The sequence below is a fragment of the Ochotona princeps genome, chromosome 2 (genome assembly GCF_030435755.1).
Source record: "Ochotona princeps isolate mOchPri1 chromosome 2, mOchPri1.hap1, whole genome shotgun sequence".
NCBI lineage: Eukaryota > Metazoa > Chordata > Mammalia > Lagomorpha > Ochotonidae > Ochotona > Ochotona princeps.
This window is the reverse complement of record NC_080833.1, coordinates 103,731,102-103,749,133: the sequence shown is the minus strand read 5'-3', so window position 1 is coordinate 103,749,133 and position 18,032 is coordinate 103,731,102. Positions and strand designations below refer to the sequence as shown.

General features: G+C 46.3%; 1 protein-coding gene across 4 annotated transcripts in view; it reads left to right on the top strand.

The window, feature by feature from the left end:
- The window catches only part of RNF115 (ring finger protein 115), a 71,521-nt gene that overhangs the window by 40,344 nt on the left and 13,145 nt on the right, over positions 1–18,032 (top strand). For all 4 annotated transcript variants that reach the window (XM_058660156.1, XM_058660155.1, XM_004581840.4 and 1 more), the window contains one exon: positions 8,450–8,661. In XM_058660156.1, coding sequence (XP_058516139.1) covers positions 8,450–8,661 — 212 coding nt within the window. The remainder of the gene's footprint in view (positions 1–8,449; positions 8,662–18,032) is intronic.

Here is an 18,032-nt window from a genome sequence, read left to right as displayed (position 1 = left end):
TGGTTAGCTCATGAGTTGGAGTGGTAATGGATAAGCTAGGTGTGGCCATGGAGCCTGCCATCAATCACAGGTAAAGGAACCCACAACAGTCTGGACTGGTCAAGGCAGCAGCACCCGAATGTGCATCCTGAATAGGATGTGGGGTGGGCCGGGCTGCAGCGTTCACCAGCTCATACAAGGCCAGTAGGAAGGCGAGACTATGCCTGACACTGGCCTAAAATCCACTGGCATGTATGAGAACTGGATCAGGGAGTGGATCAAGTGGAAGAACTTGGGAAACTCCCCTGGTGAGTCATAGCTCTGGCTGGTGAACATGTGGTCCAGACCTTGGGGTCGGACAAGCTGGGCAAAGTAGCTCCAATGGCTGGCTAATGTGTGGGTTGGTAATGGAATGGGGTGGAACGGGCAGGACTGAGCAAGCTCACAAGCAAAACTAGAAACCAGCATGGAGCACAGGTCATGCTGAGCTAGGCTCTTGCACCTACTGATCTGTGTGAGTCAGGGATGCTAAGCCACAGTGTGTAAGGCCAGGGCTGGGACAGGTGAGGGGCTGAGCCAAGCTGAGTCAGAGTAACCACTGGCATGCGCGTGATCTATGGCTAGGAACAGGTCAGGCTGGGGAGCCTTATAAGGGGACACCCTAACTGGGTTGAGGTTCCCACCAAGGAGCACATGGCTGGAATGGGGGCTGTGTTCTGTTCAGGATACGGTTGTAGTCTCCCTTGGCACAAGTGTGGACTGGGACTGGAGGCACCAAGCTGGGCTAGACTTCAACACCATCTGGTGCTCTGGAGGACCAGGGTAGATGTGGGACGGACTAGGCTAGGTCTCAACCCCCTACTGAGCCATATGTGAGCTGTATGTGGGTATGGACGAGCCATGGCTGGGCTGAAACATCCAACAGCAAGGACCAGTTTGGGTTGAAGGCCAGTCAGGAAAAGCCACTGTTCCTGCTAGAACAGGAGGTGAACTGAGTAGGGCTGGAATGGACCCTCTAGTATGTGCGAAATCTGGCATTGGGAGAGGTTCTGATGGAGGAGCCTGGGCAACTCCTCTGGCAGGACACAGACCCTGCAGGTAAGCGCAAGAAGTGTGATAGGAAACAGCCCAGAATAGGCCATGGAAAGTATTCCACTGGCATACATTAGGCACGGGTTGGGGGCAGAGCAGGCTGAATCAGTTCACATTATCCGCTGGTGAATCCGAGCACCAGAACAGAGTGTGGGTCGAGCCAGATTCGGTCACGACAAAAACCAGTGCACAATACAGAATGCCAGCATGAGGTTGCCTGTACTGGATGTGGTCGCAGCACCCAACCAGCGCATGTGAAAACCAGGAGGGAGGGGGCGGAGCCGGCAGGGGGGAATATGGGGGCAGGCGGTTCCCCTGTTGGACAGCTGCTCCCACTGGAGAGCGTGAGCTGGGATGGGGGCAGACCAGACTAAGCAGGGCTACAACACCTGTGCACCTCATGTGGACTAGATCAGGGAAAAGCCAGGCTGGGCTGATTGTTCCAGCTGGCGCAAGCAAAAATTAGAGTGGGTGAGGGTTGTTTGGGCTTTGCTGCAGCATCAGCTGGCAGAGGCTGGCACTGAAGGCTAATTCTGTCAAGTTTAACTGCAGAACCACCTGGAGAGTGCATAATCCGGGAGTGGGAATGGCCTAGAATGGAAATACTGGGCGCCTCCCTCTTGGGTTACCACTCCCACAGGAGGGCACAAAAACCAGGACAGGGGCTGGGGTGGCTAGACAGAAGGGCACCCAACAGCACGTGTGGGCTGGATGGTGGAGCTGGTTGGGTTGAACCAGGATTCAATGCCCATTGTACATGTATGAGAGCTAATGGGATGTGGGACAGACTGGACTAGTCTGTAGTACATATTGGCAAGCACAGGCAATCAGGGCAGGGAGCAGGCCTGGTGGGGGTTATTGTGGGTTGCTCCGACTAGGCTGCAGCTCCCACTGGTTTATGTGAGGGCCGAGTGTGTGCTGGGCAGAATAGGCTGGACTGCAACACCCATTGGTTCCAGTGAAACACAGGGCTGGAAACAGAACCGACCCAGCAGTTGCAGCTACCAGCTGATCATGGTGATGGACTGTACCGGGCTCCGTACTTGCAAGTACACACAAGAAACTGGTCTGGGTTCACCTCAGACAAAGTTTCTTTAGGGATCCCCTCAATCAAACTGTGGGAGTCAGATCCCTAACCATGAAAGACAAAGGACATAACAAATCAATTACCCCAGCCATATGTTGGTAGTGAAAAACTGGGCAAACGGATACTCTAAAATGGACTATGTCAACCAGTGGATTCTGCAGCGATTTCTTCATGCTTGGAGTGGCGAGATGGGCAGCGATTCATAACTGTTGAACTGTCAAAACCACTTGAGCAAGACCATTGGAGCATGCCCCAAATCAGAGACCTGGGATGGGTGGGAGACTGGGTGGAGCTTCTCCCTTTACCTCCCCCTTTACCCCAGATATAGAAAAAAAAATGTGTGGAAATGATAGTCTTACCCACTTTCCTGTCGCCCTTGAACCTTTATGCCCTAATTAACTATGTAAAGATTGTCAAAAATGTAATAAAAAATGGAAAGAAAAGACGTTGCTTGGGACTCATATCTGTATTGAAGTGCTTGGGTTTGAGTTTCTGTCCCACTCCCAGTGGCAGCCTCCTGCTAATGCACATCCTGGGAGGCAGCAAGTGATGGCCCAAGTGTTGAGGCTCTGCCACCCGCATAGGAGACCCAGACTGAGTTTCCAGCTGCTGGCTTTTGACCTTGTCCAGGCCTGATTTTGTATAAACTAGTGGATCGTCAATCTCTCTGTTTCTCTTTGTGTTACAAAATAATGAATTGAATAAATTAAAGCAAAATGAGTCAAAGAATAGAGAATATTGAAATTATTTATCTAGTAAAGAACTAAAATGTAATAATAAGAAAATTATCTAATTTTATAATTTTTGAAATCTGAGAGATGGAATACAAAGAGACGGAGAGAGACCTTCCATTTATTGGTGTGCAGCTCTTACACCTGCAGTAGATGGTGCCCGGCTGGGGGCCAGTTGTGGAGCTGAGATGTTAATCTAGGTCTCCTGTGAGTGGCAAGAACCCAGTTGCTTAAGTCATCACTGTTGCCTCTCAGGGTCCATTTCTGCAAGAAGATGGAGACAGGAGCTAGAGCTGGGAATGGTACCCAGGTACTCTATTGAAGGATTTGGGCATTTTAGCATCTTCGTTGCTAGTGTAAAGGGCTCACCAGAAAATTACCAACTTCGAAATAAAATGACAAAACATTTAATGATTTGTTCACCAGTTAAGATGATCAAATGGCAAGTACATATACAAAGAGAAGGTTAGCATCATTAGTTAATAGAGAAATGCAAGTTGAAACCACGGTTAGGGCTGACTAATCCTCTTCCCTGTGTTGCTGGTTTGCGTCCTGGCAGCTCCACTTCCAATTCAGTGCTCTGCTTATAACCTGGGAAAACAGTGAAGGATGGGCCAAATCCTTGGACTTCTGTACCCATGTGGGAGACCCAGAAGAGACTGGTCCCAGCTTGAGATCAGCTCAGCTCCTGACGGTTGCAGCCATTTAGGGAGTGATCCAGCAGATGAAAGACCTTCTCTGCCTTTCTCTCCTCACTGTAAATCTGCTTTTTAAATAAAGATAAGTAAATCTGGGCCTGGTGTGATGGCTCAGTGGCTAAATCTTTGCTTTTCCACATGCCGGGATCCTGTATAGATGCCAGTTCATGTCCCGGCAGCTCCACTTCCCATCCATCTCCTTGCTTGTAGCCTGGCAAGGCAGTCAAGGATGGTCCGAAGCCTTGGGACCCTGTATCCGTGTGGAAGACCTGGAAGAAGCTCTTGGCTCCTGGCTTCAGATTGGCCCAGTTCCAGCCATTGCAGACCACAGGGATGGGTGATTATGTGAGGTGGGAGAAGCATGACGAAGTTACCAAGGGCACAAGGGAAGCTTTGAGAGTGATGCTTTGTCACTCAACTAGATTTAATATTTGCATAGTCTTGTGGATTTTTAAAATTGCATTTTGAAGGCTCATTTGACATTATCCTTAAATGACTCATTTGTGTAGACCACAGTGTGTTTTAATTGAGCTTATAATTCACATACCATGTAATTTATTTAAAGTATACAGGTCAGTAGTTTTGGTATATTTACAAAGTTGTATAACCATTACCAGTAACTCTAGAGCCCATACCCATTAGTAACCTCCGTTTATTGCTTCACAATTTCCCCTGCCCAAGGCAGCTCACTAATTTATTTTCTGTCTCTATAGGTTTGCTAATGTAAGACATTGGATGTAATAACACCATAAGATTTGTGACCTTTTGTAACTTTTTCTGTTTAACAATGTTCCAAGCCTCATACATGTTGTTTTGTGTAGAGATTCATTGTTCCCTTTTAGGGCAGCATTATATTTTATTTTTACCACATTTTATTAGTTGATAGACAATTTGTACGAATATTTTTGTACAACTTTTTTGGTTTGACACTGTTTTCAGTTTTCTTTAATATATAATTAGAAATGAAATTGCTGGGCCTGGCACGGTAGTCCTCTACTTGCACGCACTGGGATCCCATGTGGGCGCCGGTTCATGTCCCAGTGGCCCCACTTCCCATCCAGCTCCCTGCTTGTGGCCTGGAAAAGCAGTGGAGGATGGCCCAAAGCCTTGGGACCCAGCACCCACGTGGGAGACCCGGAAGGGGCACCAGGTTCCTGGCTTTGATTCAGCACAGCTCTGTTGTGGCCGGTTGGGGAGTGAATCATCAGAGGGAAGATCTTCTCTGTCTCTCCTCTCTGTATATCTGACTTTGTAATAAAAATAAATAAATCTTAAAAAAAGAGAAAGGGTTCTATTACATTAAAGAAAAAGTCAGATATACAGAGAGGAGGAAACAGAGAGGAATATCTTCCATCTGTTGATTCACTCCCTATGTAAGCGCAACGGCCAGTGCTATGCCGATCCGAAGCCGGGAACCTGGAACCTGGAACCTCTTCCAGTTCTCCCACACCCAAGGCTTTGGGCCGTCCTCAAATGCTTTCCCAGGCCACAAGCAGGGAGCTGGATGGGAAGTGGAGCTGCTGGGATTAGAACTGGCGCTCATATGGAATCCCAGCGTGTTCAAGGTGAGGACTTTAACCGCTAGGCTACAGCGCCGGACCCTATATCTGACTTTCTAATAGAAATAAAATAAATATTAGAAAAGTGAAATTGCTGGGTCATACAGTGACTTTAAGATTTTGAGAAACTTTTAAGAGGAGCAGGTGCAATTATGTTTAATTCAGAGCAAATTCTGCTGAATGAGAGATTTTGGCCATCCTAGTATTTATATTGAAATCAGAGCTATAGTCTTTTTACTCTATTTAGGGAACTATTTGGTTTTTCAAGACAAATTGTGCACAATAAACTTTCTCTCTGATCAGTTTGGATGTTTCACCGAAACTCTGTGGTAGAATTCTCCATTTTTGCTTACGTAAGTCACGTCCTGAATACCCACTTTTGTCGTATGAACTATTTCGCTTAGACTTCTCTGAGTCTCCTGAGAAACAGATGACCTGAGCTATTTTTATTCTTAGTGTTGATTTGATGTGAATTTGTTAAGTGTGCTTTTTTTATTCTGTGTTGTGTGACCAGAGTACTCTATCATTTTGGGATGAAAATATGCTATAGATATAATGATTGTTGCTATTAGTCTGCATTATGTACTGCTCGAGCCAATGGCCAAATGCTTCATGCTGATATGGAAGCTACTTCTAATCCTGAAACCTCCAAAATTATTATGTACCATTGGGTTTGATAACAATTTAAAGTCATCTAAGAAATATAATTTTAAAACAGATTATTGATTTTAGAAGCTTGGTGCATAGCTTTTCTTCTGTTCAAAATTTTAAAACATTTTGGATGCAGTATCATGAGTTAGTAGGTTACAATACAATTCAACATTTTCAGAGGCTTTCTTTGTGACCAGATGTGGAATTTTGTGAGTAAGGGACTGTGGATTTCTTTCTATAGTTTATGTTGCTTTTTGTGAAGTAGATGATTGAGCGTATGAAAGACTCAGCTACTATTCTTTCATTTATTGGAAGCACATGTAATTTTGGAATTATAAATGTGACATTTGCTTTGGAATGTTGAATAAAAAAATTGTGTCGTAGATTATTTTTTTTTTTTTAAAGACTTGATGGGTTTTTTTATTTGTTTTTTTTAAAGATTTATTATTATTGTGTCAGTGTAATTCTGTACATTAAAAATGAAAAATTAGGGTGGTTACTTTATTTTAGTTTTTTATTTGAAGGTAGAAAAACAGATATCTTTCATCTGTTGGTTTACTGCCCAGATGCCCACAGCAGCCAATGCTGGGCCAGGCTAAATTCAGGAGCACAGAACTTAGCCAGGGATTGAGTGTACCCTACGTGATGGCTGGGACCAAATATTTGGGTCATCACCTGCTGTCTTTTGTATTATCTGTTAGCAGAAAGTTGGCTTGGAATCAGTGGAGCTGGGACTTAGACCAGGCCCTCTGTCATGAGATGTAGATGTCCCATGTGATGTCTTAGCTACTGACCAGTGATTAAATGCTGGTTAAGATGCCTACATCCCTTGCCAGCATATGGTGCAGTGGATTAAGCTGCTGTCTTCTGGCAATGCACTTGGGCACTGGTTTGAGTACTGGCTACTCCATTTTCAGTCTGCCTCCCTTGCTAATATGTTTGAGAAAGCAGCAGAGGATTTTTTTTTTTTTTATTGGAAAGCTGGATACACAGAGAGGAGGAGAGACAGAGAGGAAGGTCTTCCATCTGATGTTTCACTCCCCAAGTGAGCCACAACGGGCGGTGCGCGCCAATCCGATGCCGGGAACCTGGAACCTCTTCCAGGTCTCCCATGCGGGTGCAGGGTCCCAGAGCTTTGAGCCATCCTCAACTGCTTTCCCAGGCCACAAGCAGGGAGCTGGATGGGAAGTGGAGCTGCCGGGATTAGAACCGGCGCCCATATGGGATCCCGGAGCTTTCAAGGCGAGGACTTTTAGCCGCTAGGCCACGCCGCCAGGCCCTTGAAAGCAGCAGAGAATTACCCAAGTCCTTGGGCATCTGCACTCACATAGGAGAAGCTAAGGTGGGGAGCTGCATAGGAAGTGGAGCAGCTGACATTGTAGGTGGCTGATTAACTCTTTGTGCCACAACACTGGCCCCTGTCATTCCTGTGCTGCTTTGGCATGGCCCCTCTTATCATAGAGGACTTTGCAAGATTTTATCAAGAGATTTTGCAGCTATATCTATTTTCTTTTTTTAAGATATATTTTTTTTTATTGCAAAGTCAAATATACAGAGAGGAGGAGATAGAGAGAGGAAGATCTTCCATCTGATGATTCACTTCCCAAGTGAGCGCAATGGCTGGCACTGCACTGATCCGAAGCCAAGAGCCAGGAACTTCTTCCGGGTCTCCCACGTGGGTGCAGGGTCCCAAGACTTTGGGCTGTCCTTGACTGCCTTCCCAGGCCACAAGCAGGGAGCTGGATGGGAAATGGAGCTGTTGGGACTAGAACCAATGCCTGTATGGGATCCTGGTGCTTTCAAGGCGAGGACTTCAGCTGTTAGGCCACCACACCAGGCCCCAGCTATCTATTTTCATCTTGAGGTGGCAGTACTTTTTTTTTTAATAGCATACATATTGTTTAATTAAATCCTAAATTCTACAGTGGGAGTTGGATGTCATTTTTATAGAATACAACATTATGAAATTTATCTGAATGACTGATTATGTTTAGAAGTCTATGATAGGACCCGGATGGTAGCCTAGTGGCCTAGGTCCTCACCTTGCATGTGCCAGGATCCCATATGGGCACCATTTCTAATCCTGGCAGCCCCACTTCCCATCCAGCTCCCTGCTTGTGGCCTGGGAAAGCAGTCGAGGACAGCCCAAAGCCTTTGGGATCCAGCACCCATGTGGGAGACATGGAAGACTCCTGGCTCCTACCTTTGGATTGGTGCAGCTCCAGCCATTGTGGCCACTTGAGGAATGAATTGGTGGATGGAAGATCTTCTCTGTTTCTCCTCCTCCTCTCTGTATATCTGACTTTCCAATAAAAATAAAATAAATGTTGAAAAAAAAGTCAAGTCCTAGTCAACATGACATATTGTTCCTGGTGCTGCCCTGTGAGGCAGAAGCCAGGTCCCTGGGTTTGAAGAGCTGGTTTGTGCTTATAGTGGCCATGGACAGGTGAAGTTATTCTTACATAATGATAAACTATATGTCTACTTATCTTCTTGTGTGTGTGTACTTCAGAAACGTCTGTTTTCCATGAAATTGAGGAAATGTATTGTTATTTTAGAGCTGATGAATTGCAGAGTCTTAAAAGTTATTTCTTTGTCTTTTCCCTATCTCTTCTTTGTTCCTAACACATGATTTATTTCTGGTTTTACTAGCTTTGGGACCATTTGGATCACACGATGTTTTTCCAAGAGTTTAGACCATTTCTAAGTAGCAATCCACTGGACCAAGATAATAGAGCCAATGAGAGAGGTCAACAGACTCACACTGACTTCTGGGGAACCAGTCGGCCTCCCCGGCTGCCAGTGACTCGGAGGTATAGATCCCGAGGCAGTACTCGTCCTGACCGATCACCAGCTATTGAAGGGTGAGTTGTTTTTCAGTGATTTATAAGAGTACTTTTGGGGGCCTTTGGTGATGTAGATTAAGCTGCTTCCTTTGTCTGAGTGCTCTTTGAATCCTAACTGCTCTGCTTCCAATCCAGTTCCCTGCTAATGCAGAAGAGGATGGTCCAAGTGCTTGGACCCTTGTCACCCACCCCAGATAGCTGGCTCCTGGCTTCAGCCTGGCCCAGCCCTAGCTGTTATGGCTATTGAAGAACGAACCAGTGGATGGAAGTTCTTTTAATTTCCCTGCCCTGCCTTCCACCCAAATAAGTAATTTTTAAAATCTATATAAAGGGAACAAGTTTCATACATTTTAAAAAGATTTGCTTATGTGAAAGGCACAGTTAGAGGGAGAGTGAGAGAGATATATCTTTTATCCTTTGGTTCACTCCCTAAATGACTGCAGTGGTCAAAGCAAAGCCAGGAATTTTTCTGGTCTCCCATGTGGGTCCAGGAGCCCAGGCACTTCACTATTTTCTCAGACACATTAGCAAGAGGTAGATTGGAAATGGAACAACTGGGATTTGATCTGGTGCCCATATAGGATGCTGGCATAACAACACTACCCTCCCACTAATGCTTTTTTTTTTTTTTTTTAAGAATACTTTGCGATTAAGGACTTGTTGGTGTAATTGAATTCTTGCAAGGTCTTCATAGTTAATACCTTTGTGGACATAGTAGATATACATTAGTAAAATGAAAATGAAGTATGTTGAATGTCTAATATAAGTGTTAAGAAACTGTTTCAGATATTGACTTGCTTGTTTCTAGGTGAAAAAATTATTTCTCAGTTTATAAGTATTTTTCCTTATATGTGTACCTCTCAAAGTCCTCTCTTTTCTGTAAAATTGTGGAAATATACTTAATTATTTTGGAGTTGTCTACTTTCAGATAATGGTGATTAACCAAAGGATAAGACTGATATAGGTCTAATTGACATTTTTATGAATATCTCTGGTTAACATATACATGTCATTTTTCTGAATTTTATAAGGTGCTAAAAGTGATATCAAGTATACATTAGAGACATTGTTTCAAATCTTTCCAAGACCTCAGCAGATTGAGTAATGGATTATATATGAAAGTTATTAGAAGGAAATAGTCTTGTGGCTTGGCGTTCATGCCACAAATGTCTAATGAGTGTGTTTTATGAAAGGGACACTGTACTAGGCACTGAGACAAAATAATTACCTTTGCCATTTAGTAGGGATAATAAGCATTGGTTTGAAGTGTTTGCTATATATGTGTAACTGTGCTTTATGCTTTGTCTGCTTTATCTCATTTAATCTACATCAATAAATATTAAGTTTGTTTTCGTTTTGTATAGGAATGAATTGAAACTCAGAGAAATAAAGTTAGCAGTAATAGTGAATGCAGGATATGAAGCCAAAATTGCATGAATCTAGTGCTACACTAGTAACAGCAGCCACGGATGGCCATATCAATTTGAAAGTAATTAACAGTTAATAAAATACAAAGCCCTGCACTCTCACTAGCCACGTTGCAAATCTCCCTGGCTACATTTAGCTGTTCCATATTTGATAGAACAGATACAGAATGTTTCTATCATCTCAGAAGGTCTTACTCAGCTGTGCTGTTCTGGCACCTGCAATCCCCCCCTTCCCATCTTTTAGATTTTACTGTCAGCCTGTTGCTTTACTCACTTTATCATATATGTCTGTTCACCTATTAGTCTGGTTCTTATGTTTTGTGCATTTGAAGTTATTATTGGAAAACTACTTTAGTGAGATTATCTAGGACAAAAATCAATGAAATCCCCAACATTATGATAGTTTATAGTCCCCGGAGGTAAATCTGCTGTATCCTATAGCTATTCAGCTGCTTCTACATTATTTTCCATTCTCTGCCTTTTTGGGACTCTGTTGCTGAGCTTCCCAAGAGAACTACAGTTCATCTAACTCCAGTGCAGCTTTTTTTCTCTCTCCACCCACCACCAACCAGCTTGTTAACTTTGGATCAGTGGTGTGATCTCCTTTTCCTGGTCTCTACTGTGCACTAGCACAGTTGTGGGTGAGGCAAATCACATACATGTGCCTGTTGGCTCCCTGGAATAAAATTGTGCATTTAATCAACATTAGACTATCAGTGCTTGTAATTAGTCTATTGTTTTGCATTTACTGAGAAAATATTTTGAATTTCCATCTAATTCTTTTTATAAAGGAAAAAAAGAGAGGCCTGTCTTCAAGCGCCAGCGTCCATGTGGGCACCAGTGTGTGTCCCAGCTGCTCCACTTCCCATTCAGCTCCCTGCTTGTGGCCTGGAAAAGCAGTGGAGAGTGGTCCAAAGTCTTGGGACCCTGGACTCATGTGCTAGACCTGAAAGAATTTCCTGGCTTCAGATTGACTCAGCTCTGGCCATTGTAGCCATTTGGGGGAGTAAAGCAGCAGATGCAAGATCTTTCTCTCTGTTTCTTCTCTCTCTGTAAATCTGCCTTTCCAATAAAATTAAACAAAATGTTTTAAAAAAAGAAGAAGAAGAAAGAAAGGTTAACTATTTGAAAGGCAGAGTTACAGAGAGAGGGAGAGACAGAGGTCCTCCAACTACCAACTCTCTCCCAAATGGCCACAATGGCTGAGGATAAACCAGACCCAAACTAGAAGCCAAGAGCCTCCTCCAGATCTTCTGTGTGGAGCTGAACCGATCCTAAGCCAGGACCCAGGTGCCCGTTCCAGATCTCCCACGCGGGTGCAGGATCCCAATGCTTTGGGCCATCCTTGACTGCTTTCCCAGGCCACAGCAGGGAGCTGGATGGGAAGTAGGGCCGCCAGGAGTATAACCAGTGCCCATATGGGATCCCGGCACGTGTAAGGCAAGGATTTAGCCAATAGGCTACCACGCCAGGCCCTATTTCTGTTTCTTTGGGTCAAACACTGCAGAGTTTCTTTACTTCAGGACTGCCAACATTTTGATCTGTATAACTCTTTGTTAGGTGAGGCTCTCCTATACATTGTAGGGTGTTTATCAGGATCTCTGGTGCAGATGGGCCTTGATCCTGGATGTTCCAGTATGAGATGCAGCTGTATCAAGCAGTGGCTTCATTTGTTGCATCACAGTGCACACCTTTCTGCACTCACTCACTCACCTATCTGGTGGTTAATGATTATTAGTAGCTGAGGATTGTGTTTATGTTGACAGCTGGAAAACATACATTTGACCTCCATTAATTTTTAGGAGTCCATGATAGGTAGTTTTTTCAGGATTAATTTGGATATGTCTGATTGTTTCTTCATTCAGATTAAAATCTGGGCATGGATACCAAATAGGTGATTTTGTATCCTTCCCAGGATATCCCGGCAGAAGGTACATGATGTTGGATTGTCATCATGAGTAATGATGAACTTTTTCTTATAAAGGTACCTTTTTAAGGAATTTTTTTTGAGTGGGAAAGGCAGATTTACAGAGAGGAGAGACAGATCTTTTCATCCACTGGGTCACTCCCCAAGTGGCTACAGTGGCCAGAACTGAGCTGATTCAAAGCCAGGAGCCAGGAGCTTCTTCTGGGTCACATACATGGCTACAGGTTCCCAAGGTTTTGGGCCATCCTCCACTGCTTTTACAAACCACAGGCAGGGAGCTGGATGGGAAGTGGAGCAGCTAGAACATGAGCTGGCATCCGTATGGGATCCCAGCACTTTGAAAGCAAATGGTTAGCCATTGCGCTGTGCCTAAAGATACTTTTCTTAAGAGGTTTGTTTTTATTTATGTGAAAGGTAGAGTTACAGAGAGAAAGTGAGAGATAGAACGATCTTCCATCTTCTAGTTCACTCCCCAAATGGCCACAGCAACGAGGGCAGAGCCATACCAAAGCCAGGAGCATAGAATTTCTTCTAGGTCTTCTGCTTGGGCGCTTGGGAGCTTGGGCCCAAGCACTTGGGCTCTTTCAAATTAAAGGACACTGGATCAGTGAGGAGGAGGGCAGCAGTCTCCACAGAAACCTCATCTGAGGTGACCCCAGACCTGACTTCTGTGTGAACCAGTCAGTTCAGAGTCCAGCTCAATATGTCACCCATATCAGCTTACACACACTGGTGGTTGCAGTTGTTGGGCCAGTTCTGTCTCCAACTCTCTCTCTCTCTCTCTCTCTCTCTCTCTCTCTCTCTCCAACCCTGTCTCTTACACAAACCAGCCAATGCTGCTGCTCAGCTTAACCCTGCCCACCACACAGGTGGCTCTCATGTACACTAGCAGAAACTGAAGCCTAGTCAGGGAAATCCCAAATACCCCCCACCAGCCCTGGTTCCTGCACATGCAGGTGTGTACAGACTTGTTTGGTCTATCCAGCATCCCATTCAGCTTTTGTACACACCAATGGGTGCTGCAGCCCAGCTCAGCCCGACTAACCCTACTATCTAGCCCACACTTATGCTGGTGGGTGCTACTGCCTGTCTAGCCAGGTCTATCCCTGGTCCTGGTTCTCATGTTCACCAGTGGGAGCTGCAGCCCATCAGAGATTTCCTACCAGCTCCAAGTTCCTACTAGCTCCGAATCTTGCACTTTTCAGATGGTTCTGCAGTCTGGCTTGATGCTGTTCTGAACACTGGCCAGCCTGCACTTACTCTGAATCGTGCATGTACCAGTAGATACAGTCACTTAGCCCAGCCTGACACTCCCCTTCAGTCAGCTCACATGTGGACCAACAGACGTTGTAGCCCTTCCTAGCCTGGTTTGGTCCCCCTCCCAGTTCTCAAGCTCATCAGTGGGAGAAATGGCCAAGCAGGAGAGCCCCTGCTGCTTCCCTACTGGCTCCACCCAACACGGGTCTTATGTGTACTTGTGAGTGCTGTGGCCCAGTATGGCATGACCCTTGTCACTTCGGCATTTGCCGGCAGGTGCTGCAGCCTGGCTGGGCTTGGCCTGCCCTAGTCCCAGTTCATGCTGGTAGGTGCTACAGCCTAGTCCAGCCCAGCCAGCCCCTGGTCCTGACTCTAATGTGAACTGGCCTGTTTTACTCCCCATTCTGATTTCTCACATCTTCCAGTGGGTGTTATGAATTGGCCCAGGGTGTTTATGAATTGACTGGGCCTGTTCCCAGACCTGACCCACGCATATGCTGGCAGGTACTGAAACCTGGCCTGGTCTGGGCAACTCCCAGTCATGATTCTTGCTCTCACCTTCAGAAACTGCATCCTGACAGAGGAGTTTCCCAAGTTCCTCTATCAGGTCACCTCCCATTGGCAGATCTTGCACATACCAGTGGGTGCTTGGCCCAGTCTGACTTAGCCCACCTGCTGTCCTCACAGGTACAGCAGCCTTGCCCAACCAGCCCACATCCATTCCTGGTTCTTTTTGTTGGGTGCTGTTGTCTAGTCACACCTGGCCACACTCAGATCCAGCTCACATGTGGTTCAGCGGGTGCCAGTACCTAGCCCAACCTGTCCTACACCCACTCTGGCTCTTGTGAGCACCAGTGGGTGCTGGAGCCCAACCCAGTCTGGCACACCCCAGATTCAGTCCATAACCATGCCAAGGTACAGTGCCTTCGTGTCCAGCCCAGTTCGCCACCCCCATTTCATCTCTTCTGCTCACCGCTTGGAATCCACAACCCAGCCAGGGTGTCCCCTTAGCTCTCTGACTAGGCCTGCTCCCAGTCATACCTCTTGCGTGTGCTGAGGGTTGCTCTGTCCCAGCCTGGCATTGCCTATCCCTTTCTTGGCCTTTGCCATTGTATGCTGCAACACTGGTGGGTGTTGCAGCCCAGCCTTGACTAGCATGGCCTACACTCCATCTTGGCTTCTACACATGCTAGGGTGCTAAGATTTTGGCCCTGCCTCTTTCGTAAGCCCCCACCCCCTCCAACCCTGAACAAGCCCACACCTTTGCTTTCTTGCCCAGTCTAATCAGTACCCAGGCCTGACTCACATGTTCTCTAGCAAGAGTTACAGCCCACCAGGAAAGTTCCCCAAGTTCTCCCATCTGGGCATTCCTAGACTCAGATCTCACCTGTGCCAATGGGTGCTAGGTTCTTACCCAACACAGTCTGCCCCCTCTGTCTCGTCCTCTGTGTGTGGTGATGGATGTTGCGGCCACGCCTGCCCTATACCCCATTCCTGGGTGCACCTGTGGTTGCTGCCTCCCACCCAGCCTGTTCCCAACCCCAGTACCCGAGTGTCAGGGTGTTCCATGGTCATGCCTAGCTCAGCCTGTCACCCACACCAGCTATTGAGCAAACCAGCAGTTATTGCAATTTTGCAAGGCTGAGCTCACGTATCTCCCACAAAATCTGCCTCCAGACCTGGTTCTCTCACATGCTGGGTAGTGTCATGGCCCAGCCTAATGTTACCCATCCCCTGTTCTGACACTGCTGGGATCTGACCCTGCCAGGTAGGCTTCCAGCCCTAACTTTACTGTATGCCATTGGATGGTGTTTAGTGGTGGTCAGTGCTAACTAACCCAGCTCCCATGTGGGGGGGAGGGGGCTGTATCAGTTCTCTAGCTTCCTTCCTCCAAAAATTTAACCTCAGCCCCTTGCTTACCTGCAAGTACAGTGGCCTTGTCAACAGGAGTCATTCCTCACCTGTAACATACTCCCTCAGTGGTCCTCCCTCCCATACATCCTAAGCCTTCTTCCCTGATGACTCCATAGCCCCCACATCCATGGGCACCCCAGCCTGGACAGCTGGTGGGGCAGTGTGCTGGCCTGAAGCCCTGTCTGCCCACCTGGGACCCTAAGCCAGTCCTCTGGCACATGTGCTGGCCTGGGACGCTACCCCTCTGCCCAGCTTGAACTCAAGCATATTAATGAGTCCATAATCCCAGCCCACCAGCACACTATGCCAGTCCAGGGCCCAAGAATTCCCCCCACACACACCTCGGACCCAAACACTTGCAGGAGTTCCCAGGCCTGCTGTACCCCGCCAGCCCCTAGCTCGAGTCGCTAGGCCCCTTGAAGCCGCCACATTGGAAGCAAGGGGCCTAAGCCATGCTGTTACACTTAAATTTACATTTTGTCAACACAGGTCATCTTAAATTGGATTTCAGTTATTGCCCAAGGGACAATGGAACAGTAGGGGATAATCTTAAGAGTTATTATTAATTTTCTTAGGCAATTGAGTATTTGTGGAAAACAATTGGGAATTGGGGTTCTCAGGCTCTTCAAATCCCCAGTAATGCCATTTTGTAACACCACCTGACAAACAAGGAATGTGGAATGTGACGAGCTCTTATGTTAATACAAATGTGTAACTGTTGAATTTTTTTTTAATGTCCCTGTTATAAATGTCCCAGCACGGTAGCCTAGAGTCTGAAGTTCTCACCTTGAATATGCTGGGATCCCATATAGGTGCCAGTTCTAATCGCGGCAGCCCCGCTTCCCATCCAGCTCCCTGCTTGTGGCCTGGGATAGAGTCAAGGACCGCCCAAGGCCTTGGGACCCTGCACCCACGTGGGAGTTATAGGAGAGGTGATTAAAACTGACGCCCATATGGGATGCCTGCAGGTGCAAGGCGAGGACTTTGGCCACTAGGCTACTGCGCCAGGTCCAAAACACTTGTTTTTAATAAACACTTGTGTATTAAAACTTTTTAAATAGAATTTATTTGGAAGGCAAAGTGATAGATACACAGAAACAAAGAGAGCTGCCGCATCATCTGGTTTATTCCTTTACTGCCTGCAGTGGCTGAGACTGGGTCAGGCTGAAACTTGGACTGGGAACTCTCTAGGTGACCCATGTGGATGGCAGGAACCTGGTTTACCTGAGCCATTGTTGGTTCCATGGTCTGTATTAAGAGGAAACTGGAATCAGGAACATGTACATCCACCCTAGGCAGTCTGATTTTTAGGACATAGGCATATTCATTGCTAGGTGAAATGCCTACTCCTAGATTTTCTTTTCTCATCTTCATAAACTATACTGCATTGAACATGTTACCCACTTAGATGTTCATCTCCTGGTTTACTCCTCAAATGCCCACAATAGCCAGGACTAGGCCAGGCCAAAGCCAGGATCCCAGAACTCTGTCTGGGTCTCACATATGGGTGACGGAGATCAGAGTATTTGAACCATCACTGCCTCCTGGGGTGTGCATTAGCAGAGGCTTAGATTAGAAGAGGAAGAAACTTACACCAGAAACTCTGACATGGGTATGAGTGTTCCAGAAAGTAACTTAATTGCTGAGCCAAGTGTCTACCATAAAAGATGATGCTTTAATTCCTGAACATTTTATTTTTAAAGATTTCTTTGTTTCAGAGGGTTACACAAAGAATGGAAGACAGAGAAGGAAAGGGATCTTCCATCTGTGAGTTCACTCTACAGGTGGTTGCAATAGCCAAAGCCGGAAACCAGAAGAGCTCCTATCTGGTCTTCCGTTTGGGAACAGGGCACAGACACTTGGGCCATATTCCACTGCTTTTCCCAAGCAATTAGCAGGGAACTAGATCAGAAATGGGTCTTGAACCAGCACTCATATGGGCTGCCAACATCCCAGGAAGTGGTTTAATCTGTTATCTCATAACACTGGCTCCTGAAATTCATTTGACGGCTTTATTCACATTTTCTGCTAAAATTATCCATGTTTAATATACTGGATATAATTAAAATCCTTGCTTAAACACTTTCCTCAATGTTTTCTAAAAAGATTTATTTATTTTTTTTAATTGGAAAATCAGATGTACAGATATGAGGGGAGACAGAGAGGAAGATCCTCTGTCCTCTGACTTGTTCCCAAGTGGCCCCAATGGGCGAAGCTGAGAGATCTGGAGCCAGGAGCCCTTTTTGGGTCTCCCACGTGGGGGCAGGGTCCCAAGGCTTTGAGCCGTGCTCAATTGCTTTCCCAGGCCACAAGCAGGGAGCAGGATGGGAAATAGGGCTGCCAGTATTAGAACCAGTGCTGTTTTGGGTTCCTGGTGCATGCAAGGCAACGACTTTAGCCACTATGCTACCACGCTGGGTTACATATATTTTTTTAAAGATTTATAGAATTTAATTGGAAAGGCACATCAGATTTATGGAGAGAAGGAAAGACAAAAAGACCCCCCATCTGCTGGTTCACTCCCTAAATGTTCTCTAGCCTAAGTAGAACTGATCTGTAGCCAGGAGCCTCCCCCAGGGTCTCCCATGTGGGTGCAGGGTCCCAAGGCCTTGGGCCAACCTTTTTTTTTTTTTTTAAGATTTATTTATTTTTATTGCAAAGTCAGATATATATATCTGATGATTCACTCCCCAAGTGACCACAATGGCCAGTGCTGTGCCGGTCTGAAGCCAGGAGCAAGGAGCTCTTCCAGATCTCCCACGCGGGTGCAGGATCCCAATGCTTTGGGCCGTCCTTGACTGCTTTCCCAGGCCACAAGCAGGGAGCTGGATGGGAAGCGGGGCTGCCGCGATTAGAACCAGCAC